This window comes from Lepidochelys olivacea (genome assembly GCF_965140295.1).
Source record: "Lepidochelys olivacea isolate rLepOli2 genome assembly, chromosome: 17".
NCBI lineage: Eukaryota > Metazoa > Chordata > Testudines > Cheloniidae > Lepidochelys > Lepidochelys olivacea.
In genome coordinates, this window is record NC_140427.1 from 6,485,369 (window position 1) to 6,508,730 (window position 23,362).

The 23,362-nt window shown below is 38.6% G+C and overlaps 1 protein-coding gene across 15 annotated transcripts in view; it reads right to left on the bottom strand.

The window, feature by feature from the left end:
• BCAS3 (BCAS3 microtubule associated cell migration factor) overlaps positions 1–23,362 on the bottom strand; it is a 502,746-nt gene that overhangs the window by 346,133 nt on the left and 133,251 nt on the right. For all 15 annotated transcript variants that reach the window (XR_014714393.1, XR_014714394.1, XM_084650993.1 and 12 more), the window contains one exon: positions 9,269–9,402. Coding sequence is in view for 13 of the 15 variants with exons in the window: in XM_084650993.1 (XP_084507119.1) it covers positions 9,269–9,402 (134 nt within the window). In the remaining 2 variants the exon portion in view is untranslated. The remainder of the gene's footprint in view (positions 1–9,268; positions 9,403–23,362) is intronic.

Sequence of the window (23,362 nt, forward strand, 5' to 3'; positions counted from 1 at the left end):
GGAAAACTGATTATTTTCAAAACAGTTGATAAAAAAAGGACAGTTAAGAGGGAAGGCTGATTACACAAATGATCACATGGACAGAGGCTGACCTTGTTTACCACTGCTCTTGGAAATGACTGACAGTTCACGTCCAGGCTAGATACTCCAGGGCTTTTAAAAGTTAATACTGTACTAACTGTGCATACAGTACTTACAGCTATATTAAAATCATCTTTTTTATTTAAAAATCAGTAGAACCTATACTCAGTGTAACACAACACTCAGTACACTAAACTTAGAGTCCACAGTTTGATATTGTATTTTCACAGGGGTGGGGACAAGGTGGGCGAGGTAATATCTTATCCTGAAGAAGAGCTCTGTGTAAGCACAAAAACTTATTCCTCTCACCAACAGAAGTTGCTCCAATAAAAGATATTACCTCACCCACCTTGTCTCTCTAACCTCTGGGACCAACATTGCATACATTATATTTTCATGACAATTACAAGAAACAAGCTATCAAAACACCTGATCTTGGTGCTGTCTCAGGCCTTTTACTTGTACTAATAACTTATCAGGCTGGCACTGGTAAGAAAAGTTCTACAAAAACTTTACTGAATTGTCTCCTACCTGAATAGTGAAGTGAAACAACAGAAAAGCATGATCAGCATTATCTCAATAGGAATTTAACCTGTCATGTCTGCAATTCACTTCCTCAGCGATTGGCTTCTCCAGATGTTCTCAGTTTCAGAGACATTGGGGTAAATGCTATACATAATACTGTCAGACAGTAATGCTTCAGACAGTAATGTTCACCATTGTTTGAACTACATGACCAAAGGGCTTCATTGTTTTATGCGTGAAGAAGCACATTGACACAGCAATGATGAAGTCAGGGCCAGTATAAAATTAGCAAATGCTGGTCTGTATTTTTTCCCAGAAAGTTAAAGGAAGACTTTGAACAGTAACAAGTGAAGATGAAAGAAAAATAAAACCACTGACACCACAAAACATTTTTATTAGATGCACAGGGCCCAGTTCTGCCACCCTCGCCCTGAATGGCGCCTTGCTCTGCAAGGAATGCCACTGATTTCAACTCTGCGAGTTAAGATGGCAAACTCAAGCCCACAGCAAACTACCCTATACCTCTCTTTGGGCTGAGTCGTTAGTGCAGTCATAACAAAATGTAACTACAGTCACAAAGGTCACTGGTTAGAGCCCTGCCTTCACAGTCTAGTTAAGCAGTGGAGCACAGATCCTTCCATTCAACTGCCACCACTTTTATCTACTGGCAAGTTTCATCAGTGAATGAGTAACGACTTTCAATCAATTTTTACTATTTCAAGACTGGTCTCAGGCAAGATTATTTTCCAGAAATATTGTCTTCAGCAGACTGATTCAATATCTGTGACTACATTACTATAACTATATTAGAAAAAAAAAGAGAGAGAGATTTATACTAAATGTGGGGTAGCTGTCTGTAAATATTTAAATGATTGGCTGTCTGGATACAGTGAGACTTAACCTTAAGCATACTTTCTGAAATCATGTTTAAAAGACGTTTTTGCATTCTCTGTACAAGGGCAAATATGTCTCTTGGCAGCACAAGGTGGTATGTTTTTATCATTCTTTCTATTTACCTACACTGACTGAGGTCAGTTATAACAGCAGTTTGTGAGTAAGAACAAGCAAAAATCCGTCAGCCTGAAAGATTACACAGGACCCTGGCCACCAGCCCACCAGTGCTATCACCACACTTATTTGTTCTAGGTTGAGATAACGCTGTTTTCAGGCCCTTTTTTCTGTTTACACTTTAAGATCAAACAGAATGGGTAGACAAGCTAACTTTCATCTACAAGCAAATAAAACTGCTCATCTTAGAACATACTACATCTTGATTTCCTACAATCCAAAATGCATATGGGTAAAAAGTTCTGTTGTATTATGTAAATACTGATTCATATTGGGTAAACGAGAACAGCTGGAGGTTTGACTAGGATTAGTCAAAACCAAAATGTATCCATGCTTCTTTGATCCAGAAATCAAATTGACTCCGGAGAGCACAGAGATCCTGAGACCTTTCAATACTGACTATATCCTGCAACATATATAAATATAACAAGAGTATAAATAACAAGGGTTCACACTGAGATGGTCTGCAGTGACAGTATACAGGCACCTCATTCCTGCTGCCTACTTGTTTTCCAGAATCTAAGATTTAATTATTATTTTTTTAAATAAGTCTCTTGCTCTTATAGTTGTTGAGACAGCCTCAGAAATTTCAGCGGAAGGTAACTGACACAGTAAGCTCTATATGTGTTTGCAGAACCTGAAACAATAGGTCAGAAAGGTGAGACCAAGCTATCTAGGTTGCAGAGTAGCAGCCGTGTGAGTCTGTATTAATCTGTTAGTCTGTCTATCTAGGTACTTATATGGTCTGGGTCACCACAGTATCTGAGCACCTCACAAATCTTAAATGGATTCTATCTTCACAACTCCCCAGGGATGTGCAGAGGTATTATCCCCATTTTACGGATGAGAAATTAAGGCACAGGATACAGTAACGGCATGTCTATATGATGGAGTTAGTGCACAGCAAGCTGGGGTGAAATTAGTGAGCAGCACACTGCTGATTTATACCCCGGCTTGCTATGCACAAACCCCTTGCATAGACAAGGCCTCAGGGAGAAGCCAAGTTCACACCGGAAATCAGCAGCTGAGCCAGAAACTGGACTGAAGTCTCTTAAATCCCCCAGTCCAATGCCCTCTCCTAGACCACCCTTCTTCCTACATTTCCCATTAACCTTGCTTGGTGTAACTTGAATGCCCAATGATAATACTTGAGATATCAATATTGTTACCACGTTAACTGTTGAAAGCACATAAGAAAGGAGGAGGAGGATCACATTATGAAGATCTGAACAATTTACTGTGACAGCTCATTTTGGCAACAAGACTGGGTGGATTTGGGAAATACCACTACTTTCCACCTGTACCCCTCTATATCAAGAAGGAGCCAAACCCAAGAAGCCTAGCAAAGCCCAGCAGGACATTTGAGTCTCTCCCTGCAAGACAGAGCCAAGTTCAAGAAGCCTAGCAGGGCATACAGCCTTACCACGGGGAAGGCAAGGAGGAGAGATTAAAAGAGCCCATCTGTGTGTTTGGACCCCACTGAAGGGTAGCTAAGCCCAAGGAGCTCGAAGAACATACACAACCATATTTCGAACATCCCACAATCTTAGGGTTACCAAATGTCCATATTTTCCCAGACATCTCCGGCTTTTTGGTTCTTAAATCGCCATCCGGGTGGAATTTTTAAATATCTAAAAACTCCGGGATTTTGCCATTATTATGCTTCCCTGAAGAAGAGTTGATCATTCAAGAAAGAGAGTGAATGTTGATAATTCAAGAAAGAAAGTGAATGCTGATCACTCGAGAGAGTGTCCGCTTTTTTCCCCAGCTCCCAGCGCTTGCGCCACGAAACAGCTGTTTCGTGCAGCTCGGAGGGAGGAGGGGGAACGCAGCACGCTCAGGGGAGGAGGCAAGGGTGGGGCAGGGATTTGGAGAAGGGGTTGGAATGGGGATGGTGAAGGGGTGGAGTTGGGGCAGGGCCGGGGGTGGCACGAGCAAAAATACCCCCCGGTGGAGTGTCCTCTCTTTTGAATGTTCAAATATGGTAACCCTACACAATCTGCTGTGAGTGGCATCTCATGTGGGAGGACGTTATGTGGGCTGAGCTTGGAAAATACTTTTTTTTTGGCCAACCTAATCTTTGCAATTAACACAGCAACAGACATTGGGGTTGTTTATTGTTGATTTCTATTTGTTTTTTTATTTGTGGGGGAATTGGGTTTTTCTCTTGTTGTCCTATTTTTAAATACAGGATTTTAATACTGACTCTGCTGGTTCTGGTCAAAGCCAGGAAGTGCAGAGGCGGTGGGGAAAATGAAAAGAATATCAATGAAACTTTCTGAACCTGATTCAAGTTTTGGTTAAAAGGTCAAGTTCATTCAGACTTGGTCACCTAATCTTAATAATTAATCACATTTATGTTTCAAATTATTGTGCCAAAATCTCATTTTAATTCTCATATACTGAAAAAATACATGACAGAGAGTTTAAAAAAAAAAAACAGAAAAAATATCTGTGATCCAAACACAAGAGAGGAAACAAAAGGCTTTGAAATCCTGCAAAAACACATGCATATATGTAATTTTATTCCCGTGAGTAATCTCATGTTAGATACATTCATAAATCTTTGCAAGACCAGAGGCCTATGTACCTCAAATGAACTATTCATAAAATTACTAAGAAAGGGCATCTTGCAGTCAGACATTGATAATTCTGGATTTTGACTTAACTGAAAACTTTTTCTTTTAAACAGAAGTATTCCTGTTCTTTTTATTTGAATGTACCTCTACCAAAATTCGTAACAACTTCCAACGAAAAAAATTAAAGCAACTTTTTCTCCAAACTATACTTGTAAAGATTAACAACTCCACATGGGAATCCTTAATGAGAATGCAAACATGTACACGGACACAGAGGGAAGAAAGACCTTCATCAGCTGGCTGAAGCAGGTTCTTTTCCAATGTTAAGTATAATGTTTATGTTACACTCATTGTTTGAAGATGGTTACCCCTCCTTTTTGGAAAAATGGGCTGAGCTCCTTTTTTGCCTTGCTAAAAAAAAATAAAAAGCTTTAAAAAATATTGTTAAATAAATATATACACAAATGAAATAGCTCTCCCACATTAGAAACGAAAACTGATTAACCTGAACAAACAAAAAGTGAGGGAAGAAGGGCCAGGTACAGTAGTGCAGGCAATGCATCAGATTCCTGGTAAACGAAGACAATTTCAAATGCGACTATGCCGATAAAAACGGGCAAAACTCAACTGGGAAAAATCTCTGTCATTGTTGCTCACTTCTCTTAAGAGTCCATCCAAACTAGAGGCAACCACAACATTCTGTACTGAACCAAAACTTCAGGTTCCTTTTATAAAAATCAAATGAATGATTTCTCACTTTCAACATTTTGATTATAGTATCATTTAATTGCTACGACAGGTATGGCTGGGGCAGCAATTTTATTCCCAGGGCTCCATCTCACTCCCACTGAAGTGAATGAAAAAAGGAGCAAACCTTGTAAGACCTCATTTTCAGGCCTGTTATATATTTCGGGGGTGAAAATTGCCTTCTGGGCTGAAATTTCTCATGTTTGTTCAGAGTTCAAAAGCGCAGCTGCCTTTCTGGAAAATTTAGCACAATAAATGGGATGTCCTAATATTTTTTAAACATATAAAGGCACAAAGCTAGGGCACAGCTGATGTTGCTTTATTAGAAAGACACTTAAGTGATTTTAATGGGCTTTGGATCAGACAGTAAGGGTACATCTACACTGGAAATAATATCCTGCAGCAGCAAGCCTCAGAGCCCAGATCAACTGACTCAGGCTTCTGGGGCTCAAGCTACAGGACTAAAAATAGCAGTGTAGACGTTTCTGCTTGGGCTGGAGCCCAGCCTCTGAAACCCAACGAAGTGGGGTGACCTCAGAACCCAGGCTCAGGAACATCTACACTACCATTTTTAGCCCTGCAGCACAAGTCTCATGAGCCGGTCAGCTGTCCTGGGCTCTGAGACTTGCTGTCATGTTTAATTGCTTGTTTTGCAGGATAGACGTACCCTAAGGGATCAGGACAGACAGATGTCTGCTCTTAGAGACTAAACTGGATACAACTAGGGTTCCAGGTTCTTTGGGGGAAGTATACTGAAGCCCCAACTTACTTCCTCCAGGCACCGGGGTTGGTAGGTACACAAAGGAAATGGGGTACTGTATTTTTTAGATAATCCTCAACACATCTGGGGATTGTGGCAAACTGCTCAGAAAGTGCAACTACTAAATGTTAATGTTTGCTTCTTTATCCTCAATAAAAATAGAACATGTAGCCTGGACCCTTTCTACAGATGAGGGATGGGATCAATAGGCCTTCTTGGCAGCTCCCTTAAGAGATAGGAGGGGGTGTAATGGGCTGCCCCTCCTCCATCATAGATGAGTCGAGTTAAGGAGTAGGAGTTCTGACGCCCTGGGAAAGATGTCATCCCAGAGCGAATATTCTAAACTGAGTGATATTCTGATTCAAATCTCTCTAGAATATTAAGACGAGCCCTTATGCATATTACCTATATCAGTGTATGAGTCTATTTGTCCACCCTTAGTAAATCATATAATCCAGGTTGTAAGCACTGTGCCCTCTAGCAAGCGTTTGCAAGAACATGCCCTAACTGATCAACAAAGCAGCATTAGATTTAGAGAAATCTGTTCAACTCGCTCACTACAGTTGTACAAGGATGTTTTCTTGGGGACGGGGTAAATACCTTGACCAGCATCACAGAAAGACAAACAAATGATACTGCTATGAATAGGGGTACAAAAGCAGAAAAATGAAAAACACTAAGTAAAGAGGCATATGATGAAGTTGAACCAACTTACAATGAGTAAAAACTAAACTAAGTTTGATACTCTTTGATAATCACTGGTATATATCAACACAAATTAGAACATTTGATAGCTACACTACAGAAGGTGACCTTTAAGACCACTGGCCCTGATTCACAACGAGTTTTAATTCATGAAGGAAAAAAAATATATAAATGTATAAATACTATCATATTCAAGAAAGTAAGTATGGTAGTTTCTAATGTGTGTCTTAAAATATCTGCATTTGAATTACAGGTTACAAATCAAACAGCCTCAAAAATTCTTATAGGTTAAATGCAATTCATATGTGCAGTTAACCAAACAAAAGACTAGAGCACAGTAACACACAATGCTTTTCTCACCATAAAACTGAAATTACTATGTTACTCATAAAGCCAGAGTTAGAACATATACATTCAAATCATGTACATGTTTCAAATGATAGGATTGTCTTAGCAATCACAGGCGCCAGTGTGATATTGTTGCTGGACTGTTTTAATATCTAGGGAGCTGTAAAACCCACCAATACGCCTCTTGCTGGTTAGACTTTGACTACTTTACACCCACTCCAAGGGAAACACTCCCACGCTCTGAATTAAAATTAAAACAAGGAGAATTTTCAAACATTCCATTGATTCTGAAACATTTTAAATCAGCGTCTTAGCACATATGCTAATAAAGTACTCATAAGGATGTACCACACATGATTTACTGCTAAAAATGTGTGATATTTGTTTTACTACACTGCCCTTTAACAATAAAATTGTTGTCAGCTGACAATATCATTCTAACTCAGAGACCACAGATCATTTCTATTCACAATAATTGGATCCACACACTTGTCTTGCAAGCTGACTATAACATCTTATACAGTTCTTTGATGAATTCAGTACAAAAATACACAAAGAACTAAATACATTATAGGATGTACATGTAAATGTAAGGTATATGCCTTGGAGTTTGTTGTTTATACATCTAAAAAAGACTTTCAGTTGGGTTCTTCTAATTTTATTTTCTAAAAAAATTGCTTCTATGAAACACTCCTTATAAAAACTTTTAGTTGTCATGCTTAGAGTCCACTTTTAGTTATAATATAAAAAGTATGCTTTGTACAGATGAACCAAACAGAAGAAGGGTATGGAATCATAAAACTAGAGGGATTGGAAGGGACCTCGAGTGGTATATTTATGGTGCTCTACATTTTCCAAAGTAACTAGTGATTTTCAATGTCCTGATTTTTGGGTGCCCAACCTGTGATAAAAACTTAATTTTTAGAGGGCAGATGCACAGCACTAAAAATCAGGACCCTTTACATTGTCTCAATTTGGGCACCTAAAAATTAAGGCAAAGGAATTCCTAGTCTCCTTTAAAAATTAAGACCACTCTATCCTTTCTTCTCACTTTTCCCATTGGCTATATACTCCCATTGGAAGCAGTTACCTATCTCAGCAATTATAATTTTCCAGGACATGCGTAAAAAGAGTCTCAGCCACTACATAGATGATGCACACTCTTAACACTACGTTGTTTGGAATTCCATTCTCCAGGGTTTTTTAAATTTTCTGGGGGCAGCTAGTACTGATAAACTAAACATATCAGGTACCTGAGTTAACGTTCCTAATTCAGCTAAAAGAAAAGGAGGACTTGTGGCACCTTAGAGACTAACCAATTTATTTGAGCATAAGCTTTTGTGAGCTACAGCTCACTTCATCGGATGCTCACGAAAGCTTATGCTCAAATAAATTGGCTAGTCTCTAAGGTGCCACAAGTCCTCCTTTTCTTTTTGCGGATACAGACTAACACGGCTGCTACTCTGAAACGTAATTCAGCTAATGGCACCAAAACTTTTGGATGAGTAAAACCTTCTGATTGTAACGTGCATCTATAGCTATGGTACCATTAAATGCTTCCAGCCTCTACCAGGAGAGAAGGGAAGAGAAGTAAAAGCCAAGAGTAAGCACAGAGTCAAGGAAACTAAAATTGTCTAAGTAACAATAACTGTGGTACTACTCTGATCCTAGCTTCCCGTGCAAGGGCCACAAAGGTATTGCCTGCAAGTCCATGCTGTGAGTGATGTCCATGTATTAGCAGGTGTGACATTTATTTCCTATTTGTGGTAGGGGGGTTATAAACCCATTTGATGTTTAAAATAGTTTTTGCAATAGTTCACAGGGCTAGAAAGGTGGGGATCCCCTGAGAATAGTGCAGTGGTGCCTGTTATCAAGGACTCAGGCATAGTGTACTGCATGTACTAGAGTGATCCTAACCAGCAGTATCATTACAAGAGTGGCTGCGAAAAAAATTAAAATTAGGAAATGAAATAAACTTCATTAAGCTTTTTTAAGGTTTATTTTATTCTTAAGTTGTCTCATCCAAACCCATTCAGATTCACCTATCTTTACGCATGGCATTATGTCAAATCTGGAACACTGATGATTTTCCCCCACAATTTCTCTTACATTTCTTGAGCCTTTCCCACCAAAACATAGCAAACCGACAGTTGCTTCAAAGGCATTAAACAAATGTTGAATATGCAACATGAGGAAAGGTCAAATGCAACCACTGCAATCTGGACTCTTTGGAGGTGATGGCATATCTGACCAAATCTGACACCACTTCACTGTACAGAGCAAAAATGTCTTATTGTCCAGGTTAAACTCTGTGCTCTTATCCCTTCTTGTGGCTATAACATAAGGAAGGCTCTTTCCTTGCTGAAACCAACATGAAACTCAAATAGCCAACATACATAAAATGTTTAACGGGTTCTATCTGGAGATACGTCTTTAGTTAATATTTTTAACTTACTTTGGCTTCGGTCTCTCCCCTGTGAAGTGTATACAAATGATGTACAGCACTTTGTGATGACGACCAAGGATGCGTCAGTACTTGAAAAACATGGAAATCATGGCCTAGCGTGTCAGTAGTGACCAGTAGCATCCCTGAGTAAAGAAAAGAAAAGGCACAAGGGATTAATCACTGCAGAGAAAGAAGTTTTGGATGGGGGTCTAAAATATCGATCACATCGTTCACTTTGTTTTCTGGACACACACACACACACACACACACAAATGGTGTGAGAAAATTTTTTCATTCTAAAGGGATTAATTTCATGCAAATGTTTTAATTAATTTCTAAGCAGAAGTTCATTAGAAATCAGACAACTGTAACATTGTTGAACTAAACTGTACAGTCAATTAACTATAAGTCAAGACACTCACGCTGAAAGTTAATACCTCCCATGATCACTATGAAGCGCCAAAGTTACTGCAAACTGCAGTTTACCTCCCTATAGCTCTCACTCGGACATGTAAACATTTACTCTCAGCCAATACAATGAAGATTGATGTTTCCAACACAATTCCCTTCTTTCATGCAAGTGAAAACACTATTAAACATAAACTAAAGATAGCCCCTCCCAAAAATTATTCAAAGAGAGCCTCTATCTCATAAAGCTGTATCACAGAAACGGTCTGATTTACTGCATGAAAAGCTAGCAAATAAGAGACAGTTTGCAAGTTAAATATTAAGTGTTACCTTAGCAGAAAACAGGCACCAATGTACGTTGCTGAAATTATTCAATTAGACTGAATATCAGTAGAATGATAGTAAGTTGTAAATACTATTTATTTTTTCCTCCCTCTACATGTCAGTCCATAATCCAGTTTTTGGACATTTACAACCACATATTTTAGGTCAGCTTGCCATGAGAGTGCAATTGTTTATACTAAAACTGAGAGCTTTTTGCTTATATAAAAGTGCTGCATTATGGTGGAACTTGAGAAGACTGTATAAGAAATACCTGACATTCATTCTCCTCTACAGTAAATCTGCATTATCTTGCTTATCAAAGTAATGTAATAAATTATCACTTATAGTGAGACTGAGGTTTAAAGAAGTTTAAAGTGGAAACCAGTTTACTTGAACAGTTTTTTAACAGATAGAATATCTTTAAAATTATTTAAAAGGCACTTTAATGTATCTACTGAAAGAGGAATTTTACACATTTCATGGTGAGTGCATAACTGGAAAATGTGATGAATGATGTATTACAAAGGTGTTTGCAGCAACACCATAGTTAAGGTTGAGTTTTTCCACTTAAAGCAGAACTGAAATCTCTTACTATTTCAGTGATTAAACAGGAGTCTCCAAATTTAGCACAATTACTGTTCAAAAGGACAAGTGTATTACCTGTGATGAAATATTATAGACTTGCCCTGAGAAAATAATTTAAAATTCTTTATATAAATGTGGCCCCACATTTCTCTCTCACCCCCACTTCTCTCTGTAGCTAAACGGTCATATTCACACTCAAAACCTCTCATATACACACACACACACACACACCCCATCATCACACCACTGATACAGGCCACTTAAAAAATTTACTGTTAAACAGAAGAAATGTATGACCCTTAATCATACCTCAATTGAGAGGAAAGATGGCCCCCGCGATAAGGGAACTAACCTGGGATTAGGATGACTTGGGTTCAACTCCCTGCTCTACCACAGGCTTCCTGCAGGACTTCAAGTTACGCAAGTCCTCGGTTCTCCCTCTATAAAATGGGGATAATTCTCTACCTCACAGGTGTTGTGAGGCATTCAGATACCATGGTAATTCAGACTGTATAAGCATCTTAAATAAATAGAATTGCAGAGATCCAAGATATGTCTGGCGGACAAAATACTTGTCAGTCTCTGCCTCGGTTTGTCCACTGTAACTGTTGGGCAGTGACAGAGAGGGAAACCACCCTCAGTGCATGCATCCAATCCCTCAAAAATCATACACAAATGCACAATCTTACCTTCAGCAAGATCTTATCCAACAGACACACTATCAACTGATTCTGAGTGTTGGAAATGAAAGAGTTTGTTGTGAAGCTGAGGAATCTATTGGCTATTCTCTTTGTAAGGTAAGGCATTTGAGTTTGGTCTTCATGTTAATATTGGCTTAACTGAAAATTTCCTTGGTTTGCAGAGATTAAGTTGATAGGAAATATAGTTAAAGTTGCTCAAATGCAAGTTAGCTAGTCTTTCATGTGGAGATAACACACAATTTACATTAACTCTATTCTGTACAAGCAGAAGACATATTTCCCTTTAGTGAAGTATGAACCCCAATAATAAATACCATCTTCCATGGAGAAAATGTTATGATCTAGATATAAATAGTGTTCCCTGTGTTGGTAGGAGGCTGCCCTAACTAAATGAGTGGGAACATTACGAGACGTGATTCCACTCCAGACACATTCCCAACTCATCCATTTCATCCTCATCCATAACCATTTTACATTTAACAACAAACACTTTGTCCAAACCAGTGGAACAGCCATGGGCACTAGGATGCCTCTCCAATATGCCAACTTCTACATGCATCACCTCGAGAAAGAATTTCTGGAAGAATGCATCAATGATATGTTCATCCTCTAGACAGACCTAAGTTTAAAATGGAAATCAGTTTACTTGAACTGTGTTTAATAGACACATTAAAGTGTCTTTTAAATAACTTTAAAGATACTGGATCTACAGATTTCCACACGACTTCAACAACCACCATACATCCATCAAACTCTGTCTAAAACACTCCCACACTAGCAATAATTTCTTGGATATCATAATTAGCTTCAATAATGAAAACCCAACAAACCGCTATATACATGAAACCCACAGATCACAACATTTACCTCCACAGATCCAGCAATCACCCCAGACACATCAAAAATATGTTATCTACAGCCAGGTACTCAGATACCACAGAAGTTACTCCAAAAAGAAAGTGTGGGAAACACACCTAAGCATGTTTAAAATTCCCTTCACTAAACAAGGACACTCCACTAGAGAAGTAGATTGCATCATGGAAAATGCCATGCAAATACGTGCTTCAATACAGTAAAAAAACCCAAAACCCTTCAACTGCATTCCCCCTAGTTGTCACAAACCACCCCAAACTAGAACCCAGATGGGGTCTCACCAAATAGTTACAACCCACATTTGATGAGGACTAAATCCTGAAAGAAATCTTTCCTGAACCCCCTATTCTGGCCTTCAAACAACCCCCCAACATCATCAAGCTCATCATCAAAAACAAGCTTCCTACAAACCAGGACACACCAACTCAAAGCGGCACCAACTATGATGCAAAACCTGCCGACATATCTCCATGGCTATGACGATCAATACCCCTCACAAACACACCTTTTAAGATTCATGGGTCCTACAGATGCCTATCATATGTCTCTCATCCAATGCATCAAATACCCTAGCAACAACTATGTGGGTTTCAGAGTAACAGCCGTGTTAGTCTGTATTCGCAAAAAGAAAAGGAGTACTTGTGGCACCTTAGAGACTAACCAATTTATTTGAGCATAAGCTTTCGTGAGCTACAGCTCACTTCATCGGATGCATTCTGTGGAAAGTACAGAAGGAGAGTGGGGTGGGGGGAGAGAAAACCTTTTGTAGTGGTAAACACCCATTTTTTCCATGGTTTGTGTGTATAAAAAGATCTTCCGTACTTTCCACAGAATGGATCCGAAGAAGTGAGCTGTAGCTCACAAAAGCTTATGCTCAAATAAATTGGTTAGTCTCTAACTATGTGGGTGAAATCAGACAATCACTCTGCTCTCAAATTAACTCAGAAAAATTAAAATCTAAAGAGCTCTGTGAAGTTTGAAGGCTTGTACTTTCCACCAATAAAGGTCATTTAATAAAATATACTGCCTCACCTACCTAGTCTTTCCATTATCGTGGAACCAACACGGCTACAACACCACTGCAAATAGATTACACTATAGCAGCTTCAGATAACTCTACCCCTTAACTGAGGAAACACTTGGAATGATTCAACGGCAGAATTAGGGGTTAGGGAATCATTACTGGTGCCAATTCCAAAGTAGACTTTTCAAACTACACACATGCATGCACACACTGAATCCATTCATTCACACCCTAACAGAACAACACAGACATCTTTCTGTAAAATAAATAACTAAAAATAGAAAACAAAGTAAGAGGGGGAAATAAGATACTGAAGAGAAAAGGTGTTTGAACTTCTTTTTCTACTTTATGGTCTTGTGATTTTTCTCTCAGATGTTGCAGGATGGTGACTGCAGTTACTGGAACCAGCTAATGAAGTAGCTTGGTCATAGAGCTTGCTGCCAGCTAGAGTCTCTCAGACAGTAGCAAACTGGCAGGCTAGCATAGCCAGTGACCAAAGTCTTCACTTCTTCCCCACGTGGGTGGCCTGTCCAAGGGAACTAAGGGAGATGCTTGCTTCAGAGGTTGGTGGTGGACCAAGAGAGTTTTGTCTTGACCCTTACTCCCACTTACATACTCTGCCTTACATCACCACCTTCATAGTCTGGAGGCCAGTTAGATGGTCCATACACTTTGGTTACAGTCATCACAGCCCAATCCTTGTCAAGATGGACAGGCTTTGATCTGAGAGCTATATAAAAAGTCCTGCTCAGGATGACGATTGTCTTGAAAGATCACTGTTGCAACCTCATGCCATATGATCCCTCAGAACAGAAATTAGGAGTTGCAAGGTTGCCTCCAGCCTTCTATCTGGGGTAAATAGCCACAGTGTCCACTCTTGGTACCACTACCTGTTATAGGCTTAAGATAGCTCCCAAAAATAGCCAACGGCCTAGTCTGCAACTTTGTCATGAGCTCATACATCCTCTTACATTTTCTCAATACAATGGAAATGAATTTAACTAGCCCAGAATAGACTGTCATCCTTGCATTAAAGCAAGAAAATTGAGGAAGTCAATCTGTGTCCTCAACTGTGTATAAAATGATGATTTATAACCACTAACCTTTGACTTTGATGCAAAGAATTGGTTTTACATGTTATCAATATAAATTCCATTTATGACAAAACAATTAAAGTTTATGCTGATCCAAAATTCTCATTTGGGCTAGTTCTCTCACAAAGGTCTAATCCTAATCTCTAATCCCTATCTGCCTGTAGAGGAATTCATCAGAAACTCATTTTAAAAATCATTGTAAAGGAATGTAGGGTGTGCTCTGAAGGTGTTATCTGTGCATTCTTTGAATGTTATGTGTAGTATTTGAATAAATTACACAGTGAAATGTGCTTTGATATCTGGAATTATAATCAGATCCATACGGTGTAATTAATTTTTTTCCCTACACTGTTTTTCTCCTTGCCTTAATTTTTTATGTACTTGCTGAAAGAGTAAAGAAGTGAAAAATAATACAGCATTTGTGGGAAGAAAGGAAAGGAGTTTGCTTTAGAATGGAAAGATGGAGGCTATCTGATTTGGCAGTTTGCTTATCTAATGTAGAATTCTGCTGTGTGTCACCGTATGGAGCAAATGCATATTATTAGGTGATAGCTGTATCAGTAACTTTTTTCAGGAGGTGAAAAAATTACATTCATAATGCCGACATTTGCATTTGATATACAACTTAATGCTTGTCTAAACCCCAGTAATGTGCTGGTCTCAGGCACAATACCACAGACATGCTAGACAAAGTACATTTTTATAAGACTATTAGCATTTTAAAATATCTTCCTTGTTGTTATTCAAACAATAAATCACTGAGGTTTGGAATGTTTGCTTTTTTTTTGGTGCGCACATGCACGTGTGTATGTGGTATTTTCCATCTCTCTTTACTTCACAGCAAGGAGTTACAGTTTTCAATTACCACAGATCTACTATTTAGTTTCTCACTCTAGTTCCCTGCAACAAAAGTACATTGTGCAATTCCATAACAGCATAGTGGAAATGATCCCAACAGAGAAATAGATTAACTTGAATCTTAATGATTACTTTCATTTTCAAATGCAGGCAATTTTAAATTCAGTTTTCTCTTTCAATAACCTTCTCAAAGACTGTGTTCAGATGGAAATATAGGTTAGCACTGTCATAAGTTAATTCCAAAAATGTATTCTCTTATGATGTATTTTGTATGAAGAATCACAGACGAAAAGTGAATAATTCTCCAGGATTTCCTGCTTGTTTTTCAAAATGGCATTAATCCCTGTTTAGCAGATAACATCTGAAACCAATTCAAATTCTTGCATACACATAACCCAGTGAGAATTTGTGTGTAAACCAGATATTACTTTATATGCAACTCATTGCAAACATTTTGATTTTCTTATCCACAACGTGAAGGAAGCAGCTAAATTAAATTAATGACTGTGTTTTACTGTGTGGTTTTTCAAATCCACAGAAAAGATTAAAAAATTCAGTTTAGAAGGAACTGATATCCTACACACACACACAAAAAAAGGTACTTTATCTTTGTTTTAGCTAACAGATACATTTGCCTTAATTTACAACTTCCTATTTTTCATGCACACTCTTTGGGAAACAATAAACTTCTTTCAGGAAAAAGTTTAAAAAATACATACATAAAAGGAAAAACTGGTACAGATGTAGACTGTGGCTTAAGAGCTATTTATGCAGTATCAGAAGACTAAACCAGACTCTGGCCTGGCCATAAACTAAACCCACGCCCTAAATGAGGTGCCAAGCCACAAAAAGCATTTGCGTCAACTGGGAATACAAGGAAAAGAAGGACTTCTAATTATAGGGCCTGGAAGCGGAAGCCTAGAGTGATTAGGAGTTTAGGCGCTGCTGTATGTTTATCTGGGAGCTTCCTCTCTCTCTCACACAGCCTGGGTTTGATAGATGAGGGTTGGTCTAGAGGGTGGGATTGAAGTTGCTGATGGTACACAGAGTTCTCCAAAATCCAAGAAGATGAAGACTGAATATTAAGTCTTCTGTGGCCTTATAGGAACATAAGTCTTTTCATCTAGGCGTCAGCTGGTTAGCCCAAAAGACAAAATTAAAGAGCAGCAAATCTCAGTTGGGTACTTGCTATAAAAATCTAGGAAACCCGAGTAATTTAAGCATCTCCACCACATCCTATTTTTAACACCTATCTGATTGCATCGTTGTTTATTATGTTCATATAAATGAAATGAAAACAATTTAACTGTGGGTTAAGTTTCATAAGTAAACTCACTTGAAATAATGGCATCTTTGAATGTAACAGAAGTATCCCCCCTTAAACAATGTCATTCTGTAATTATATATTGAAGATCGCAACCCACTCAAGGCCACCTGGAGCTGTTTTTAAAAACATTGAGGACCCAATTTTCAAGAAGTCAGGCACACAACTGAACAAATAAAATGTGCATTCTACAACAATTTAGCTATCTGCATGCACAAAAGGGCTCCTCTGAAGCATAAGTGGCCATTTGTGCACACAATCATATTAAGATGATGTGATCAATTGAACATACTTTTTGAATATGATCACAAATACCATACATCAAGTTGAAAATTTCACATAAGCCTGATTGTTTTTAATGGCAGAATTATTTTGCATTGGGTAGATTTTTAAAATTAAAGGACCAGATCCTCAGCTGCTACAAGTTAGCACAGAAGTCAATAGAGCTACATTGATTTACAGCGGCCGAGGATCTGGCCCATATTAATTTTACTCTTGAATCTACTCATCCCTCAATATTAGATACAGACATTATTAGTATAGAATTATTAACTACTTCACTAATGGGGGCCCAGTTTTGGCAACTGTAACTTGGCTGCTTCTATCCTAGTGCCCCTCAAAACCTACAATGGGAGCCACGTATCCATGCTTCAATGTAGGGCCAATGGATATGTGATCCATGGGTTGATGAATGTCTATGCCCTGACCCATCAACAGCCCCTATTCATAGATTCACTCTTCTTTAGATTATTCACACTCCTGGGATATGCAGTATGGGTGGTGTATGGGGCTGATACTAGCCAGAATACAAATCAAACATTAATGCTGCTTCTGAAGTCCATGTGTGTGTCCATACGTGGGGCATTTGCCATAGTTCTAGAATTTGGTCCTGTAACCAAATTGGACCTATTAAGAAATCAGATCTTATCAAAAACTTTATCATACTGGTAAACAAAACCCTTTAAAACATCAAAAGCTTATATGTAATCATGAGAGATTATTGCACCCTGTGATCTGATTAATTCAAATCTCATATCAAAGCTGGTCAATTTGAAATGAACATTAGGCTAATTTACCTTGATTAACACATGGTTCAAGTTATGCTTTATGCACTAGAACACTCTTCAACATTTTCCTCAAACTACCAACTGTGATCATAGAATCATAGAATATCAGGGTTGGAAGGGACCCCAGAAGGTCATCTAGTCCGACCCCATGCTCAAAGCAGGACCAATTCCCAGTTAAATCATCCAATGATCCAGAGTTGAGGGCCCAGTAAATTTTAAATCTTGATCAGGATGGTTCTCTCTCTCCGAAACTGAAGAACACACATTAAGAACAGCTGAGCAAATGAGGGCAAGTGATCAAGGGAACTGACTGTTCCATTAACCCTGTCTGTGGTTCCCCTCAATAAAGATCACAAAGCCCTGGTCACTACCACTGAGGTAGCATTCTGGATTTTTGCTAATTACAGCCAACAATATGCAAAAAAAAAATGTATTGATGAAACATGTATATGATGTTATACTCCGTATACTGGAACAACATCAAGATAAATGTTGGAGAGAGAGGGTGAAATCCTGGCCCAGCTGAAGTCAATGTGAGTTCTGCCATTTACTTCAATGAAGCCAGGATTTCAGCTACTGTATATAGTTGTTCATTTCTTAGAGTCATGAGTACTTTTATCCTATCCTCCCAGTATACATTTTCAATGAAAAATATCTGCTGTGCCAATGTCTCCTCTCTGATTTTACTAATTTTTAACAAATCTTAGAATTCATCAGCAAGCTCGTGCATTTCAAAACCGAGGCCAATTGCTTCCAATATGTACATAAATAGAAATGTATTTACACATATACACACAAATCTTTAAGGTTCTCAATGTTTTAATTAAGTACTTTTTTAACCTTTTGCAAATTTCACAGATTTTTAAAAAATCAAAATTGCTTCTATCTTCTTGTAATAAGTGATTCGAGCACCATCCAGAAGAGAAACCACACATATATATTTGCATTGCTTGAAATATAATACATACATACATACACACACACTCCAGTAGAAGAAAAGGCATGAAAATAAAATGTATTTCAAATAATACAAGTATAGATCCAAGTGCGCTACATTTAAAATATTTAAAGAAAAGAAAAACAAATAACCCTAATGCTTCCTTTTTTCTTAAGGGTATGGATGCGAATTCCAATTTCTAGTTCATCAACAGGAGAGTACATGAATACTAACATTGTTTTATACAAAACACAAGGACTGAGAGCACACACTGAACAACATGGGACGGTATTGGGCCAGCCTCATGAAGGCCTTATGTCAAGACAGAGTTTAAAAGCAATAGTGGAAAAACACCACAACTGGGATTTGGGCACAAACAGTTCTTACAGTGAGTGCCACTGTCCGACAGCAGCAAAACATGTGTGATCACAACGGAGGGAAGTGGTTACACTTCCAGCAGTACAGTAAAATATGCTTATTTGGTATCTTGTTTTGGGTCAGAACATTGGTTGGGTAATAAGGCAGATTTTGCAGTGCATTTCCAAGCTTTACTCCACTACCCCCATCCCACAAATCTTCAGTCCATTCTGACTTGGATGAAGGTGTTGCAGAGATAGGCAATACATACGCTTAGGCATTGGTAGCACTGGCCAATAAACTATGGTATGGAAATGGATAGCTTCTGATTTTGAAGATAAGTTCCTTAAGTGGGGAGTTCTGGGATGTGTTCCAGTCTGGCTTTGATAGTAGGTTCAACACTCAGGTGAAAAGGGAAACACGAAGTCAGATGGTTAAGAAGGTAAAGGAATGACGGAGTTAGTCTATTTGTAGTAATGCTTAGTATATTTCTGAAATTTGGGCGAGTGGTGAGGGGGGGGAAAATCAAACATATTGAAGATCATATTCCTGGAGCCTCTTTTCAGATGTCTTACTTCCACCAAAATGACATGAAGTTGTACAGCATACAATTACAAGACTTCAGATGTTTCTTTTCTTCTATTCAAGAACCTCTTGAGACACTTTCAGCATTAAACCCAGAGGGAATGCAGACTGAATTGACTAATAACTCTATTTTTAAGTAACATATCTATGTCATAGCTACTTGTGATGTGTTAATTCTTTAAAGAGCAATTAAATGAGCCTAGCATTTCCTCTTTTTAGTTACAGTATCTCCTACAATTCCCACCAGACAAGTGCTAGGTGCACTGTAATTCTTTTTATTACATGAAAAATCACTTACCTCCGGGGAGTCAAAGCGGGGACGGGGGTTGGGAAATAAATTTATTCAAAGATGGGGGTGGTGTTCCAATTTCACAGTTACCTACTCCACGTCCTACATTCTCATTGGTGTCAAGCTGGTTAACCACCACGAAAAGGCAATTAATTTGCCATCATTCATACTACAGCTCCTGAGCCACTGCAGAGTAAACATTTTTTGGTTTTTTTAAGCCTTGTTGTTGACTACAACTTTGTTGTTGTTGTTGTTAAATAAAGAAGTTCCCCAGTTAACAGTTTCTCCTAATAAGTTAATCAAAAAGCATTGCTCGCAGCCCATATATCTCCTGAATTATTTCCCACCTCTAGCACCAACATGTACAGTAGATGACAAAAGAAAAGGCACCTGCACAACTTTTTGCAAGTACTGTATACCATATATCATAATATCAGGCTAATTTTAATCGGGTTGTCTTCAGAAACAACTAAAGCTGAAATACAAAGCCAGAGTAAAGAGTGGAAAAGCAAAGACTGTTCTAGTTTTAAACAATTAGGGATCAATCTATGCTCGATAACCGGGCAACTAGGAGTTGAGATTCCGAGGTGAAGATTAATCATGCAAATTTGTGAAGGACGTTCCCCTTCATTATAAAAATCCAAACAACAAAAGTAGCTGGCTGCATTCATATTAGAGCTGACATAAGTTAGCACTTTTCATTTTAAAAGAGATGTCCAAACATTAGCTAATCAATTTGTTTAATAAAACTCAGGATTTTACACACTTGGCGGACAAAGGAAAAGAAAAAAAAAATCCCTCAGTTAATCTGTGAGGCATTATCAATGCTTCCCAACAATCAAACAAGGTATTTTTCTGCCCACTTGCTCTGATCAACGGGGGAAACTTCTGTCAAGAAATTCCAATTTAAACTTCTTTAACTATTAACCCAAGACCACCGTCACATTTCAATATACAGCATTTAAGTAACCAGAGGAATTTCAGGTCCGTTAGAGGTGCAGTCAGGCATTCAAAGGGGTACACAGTTTAATCTGTTTTACTACAGGCCCAACATTAATTTTCCTGTTATTAATGGATGGAAAAGCTCTTTCCTAGCCAAGGAGGGGTAATTATTTAAAATTTAGATGTGTAGCACTTCACAGCTCACAGCTGCTCAGCTGGCAGAAGTAACACCCTTGGAAAGCAGATCAATTATTTACTAAAGAGAGAAAACAGATATTTATAAAACATCAGCTTTTTAAAAAAAGTGAGTTGAAGGTTATGATTTTCATTTCCTATCTGAAAAAGTTTTTCTTAATGCCTATGATTGCATAATTAATAACACCTTTTTAAAGTGTAAGAATGAAATAACTTTGGAGTGTCATCTATTGCTTGGAGCAGTGGACTAGGAATCAGGACTCCTGGGTTCTATTCTTCTCTGCCACTGACTCACTGTGTGACCTTGAGCAAGTCTCAACCTCTCTTTTTCTCAGTTTATCTGTAAAATTGGCATTTCGCTCTCTTGCAAGTTCAAAGTTCCTTCAGCCCTCTCTCTCTTCCAATCAGCCCCTCTTTTAAACCCACTACAGACTTCCGCTCTCTTACCAAATCAAATTTAATCTCACCCCTCAGTATAGCTTTGATTTAATTTCCATCTACTCCTCCTGTTGCTCCCTATGATGCTGTAGCCCCTACATGTGGAACACGCTCCTACTTCCTGCTCACCAAGAACCCCTCTTTCTCCTCCTTCAAATCGATTTCTTCCATGACTAATAATCTTTCTGCATCTCTTACCTTGACTGTTGTCTTGTGTCCTGTCTTACACTATGTGCTAAGGAGGGTTAGGAATGTGTCCCACTCTAACCTTGTAAAGTTGCTGTGAAAATTTATACTTTTATACACAATAATTATGAATACAGATGAATACAACATATATATATAATTCATAATTCAGTGCTAGTGGCAAGTTGAAACAGTGTTTACCTACTGCAACAATAATATTTAACTTCATGATCACATTTCCAACTCTTGGTTAAGCCTTTGTGTTGAAAATTCAGTTAACTGTTGCTTCTGTTGCAGCCACCAAAATGGGTAAGTAGCCATTACAGAATCCTATAGCCAGCATGTATCCCTACAGTAGATGTACAAAGGCTGGAAGGAAAGACTTCTAGGGAAAAGCAACCCTGCCCTCGAGGAAGAGGAGATCATGAAGTGTTTGCAACAATATCGTTTTCAGACACCGTAGACCTCCCAATTACTACTTTAATAAACCTGCTTTTAAGTGTTCCCTATAAAAAATTCCAGATATAGGATCATTTCCTCATCTTCCCTGGCTACCCATAGCCACCTGTTGGATTTTTTGTAGTGCAAATGTTAGCAAAGGGGACACCTTTCACTTTTAACCTATTCTTATCTCGAATGCTGCTTATGGATATGACTGAAAGTTGCTCATGACTAGCAATCAGCGCACATACAGACGTTGCCTTGCATGTTTTCAGCGGCATGAAACAAATGAAAGCCTCGCTGTTCTCCAGTAGATTCTAGTCCACGTATTCCCAAGCTTGCCAGCTCAGGAACTGAGGACAACAGCAAAAATCTTAAACTAGGATGCCCTGTGTGCTGTTGCAATAATATTGCTACACAGCAACATACCATGTTTCTATGGCTTTTAAAAAAAAAAAAAAAAAAAAAAAACAAACAACAAACTGATTCAGGTCCAGACTGTCGCCCAGATGCTGCATGGATGTTCAAAAGAGAGAATGAGGGGGAAGGAATAAGGAGCTCCCCATCCTTCTTTCCTGGGCAGCAGCCAGGTAGAACTGCAATCTCTGTCCTCTCTGGAGTGCAGAGAATGCTCCATCTGTGCACCACAGGAGAACAGACATCACAAAAGGGGATGTGGCCAATTCTGTTCCTGATGTGCAAACTACCACGGCTAGTGAAGAAGACACAGGATTGGGAGGAGGTTCTATTCCCAGCTTTGTCACTGTGTCTCTGTGTGACCTTGGGAAAGTCACTGAGGCCTAAGCTTCCAAAACTATCCATTAATTTTGAATGCCCACTTTGGGATTCCTACTACAGGACACGATTTTCATAGAAATGTAGGGATGGAAGGGAAGAGAGCTCAAGAGTCCAGTCCCTCATGCTGAGCCAGGACAAAGTATACCTAAGACCATCCCTGACGGGTGTTTGTCTAACTTGTTCTTATTAACCTCCAAAGGCAGTGATTGCAAAATATCGCAGAGATGATGAGCACCAGTTGTTCCCACTAAAGACAACTAGAGCTGTAGATGTCTCAGTACCTCCTAAAATCAAGTTAGGCACCTAAAAACAGAGGCACCCAAAATTAGTGGACACTTTTTAAAAAGTAGGCTAACTTCTACAGGCCTCACTAAAGTGGGGATAATGATGCATACCTTCCTTTGAAATGAACTTTGAGATCTGTGCATGAAAAGTGTTCTAATAATTAAGAAAACGTTTAGCTCACAAAGTGTTTCCTCTGTGTATAAATTAGAAGGGGCAAATTTGTGTATAAACAAATTAGGGAAAGCATTAGAGCGCTTTGGGTGGCTAAAATGCCTGATTAATATAATTTGCCCACATAGCAAAGGAGCAAGGCCTTGTCCATCCGGGTGAGCCAGCAATGCTTCTGCAGTGGTGGAAGATTAGCCACACTTATTGGCAAAAAAGAATACACG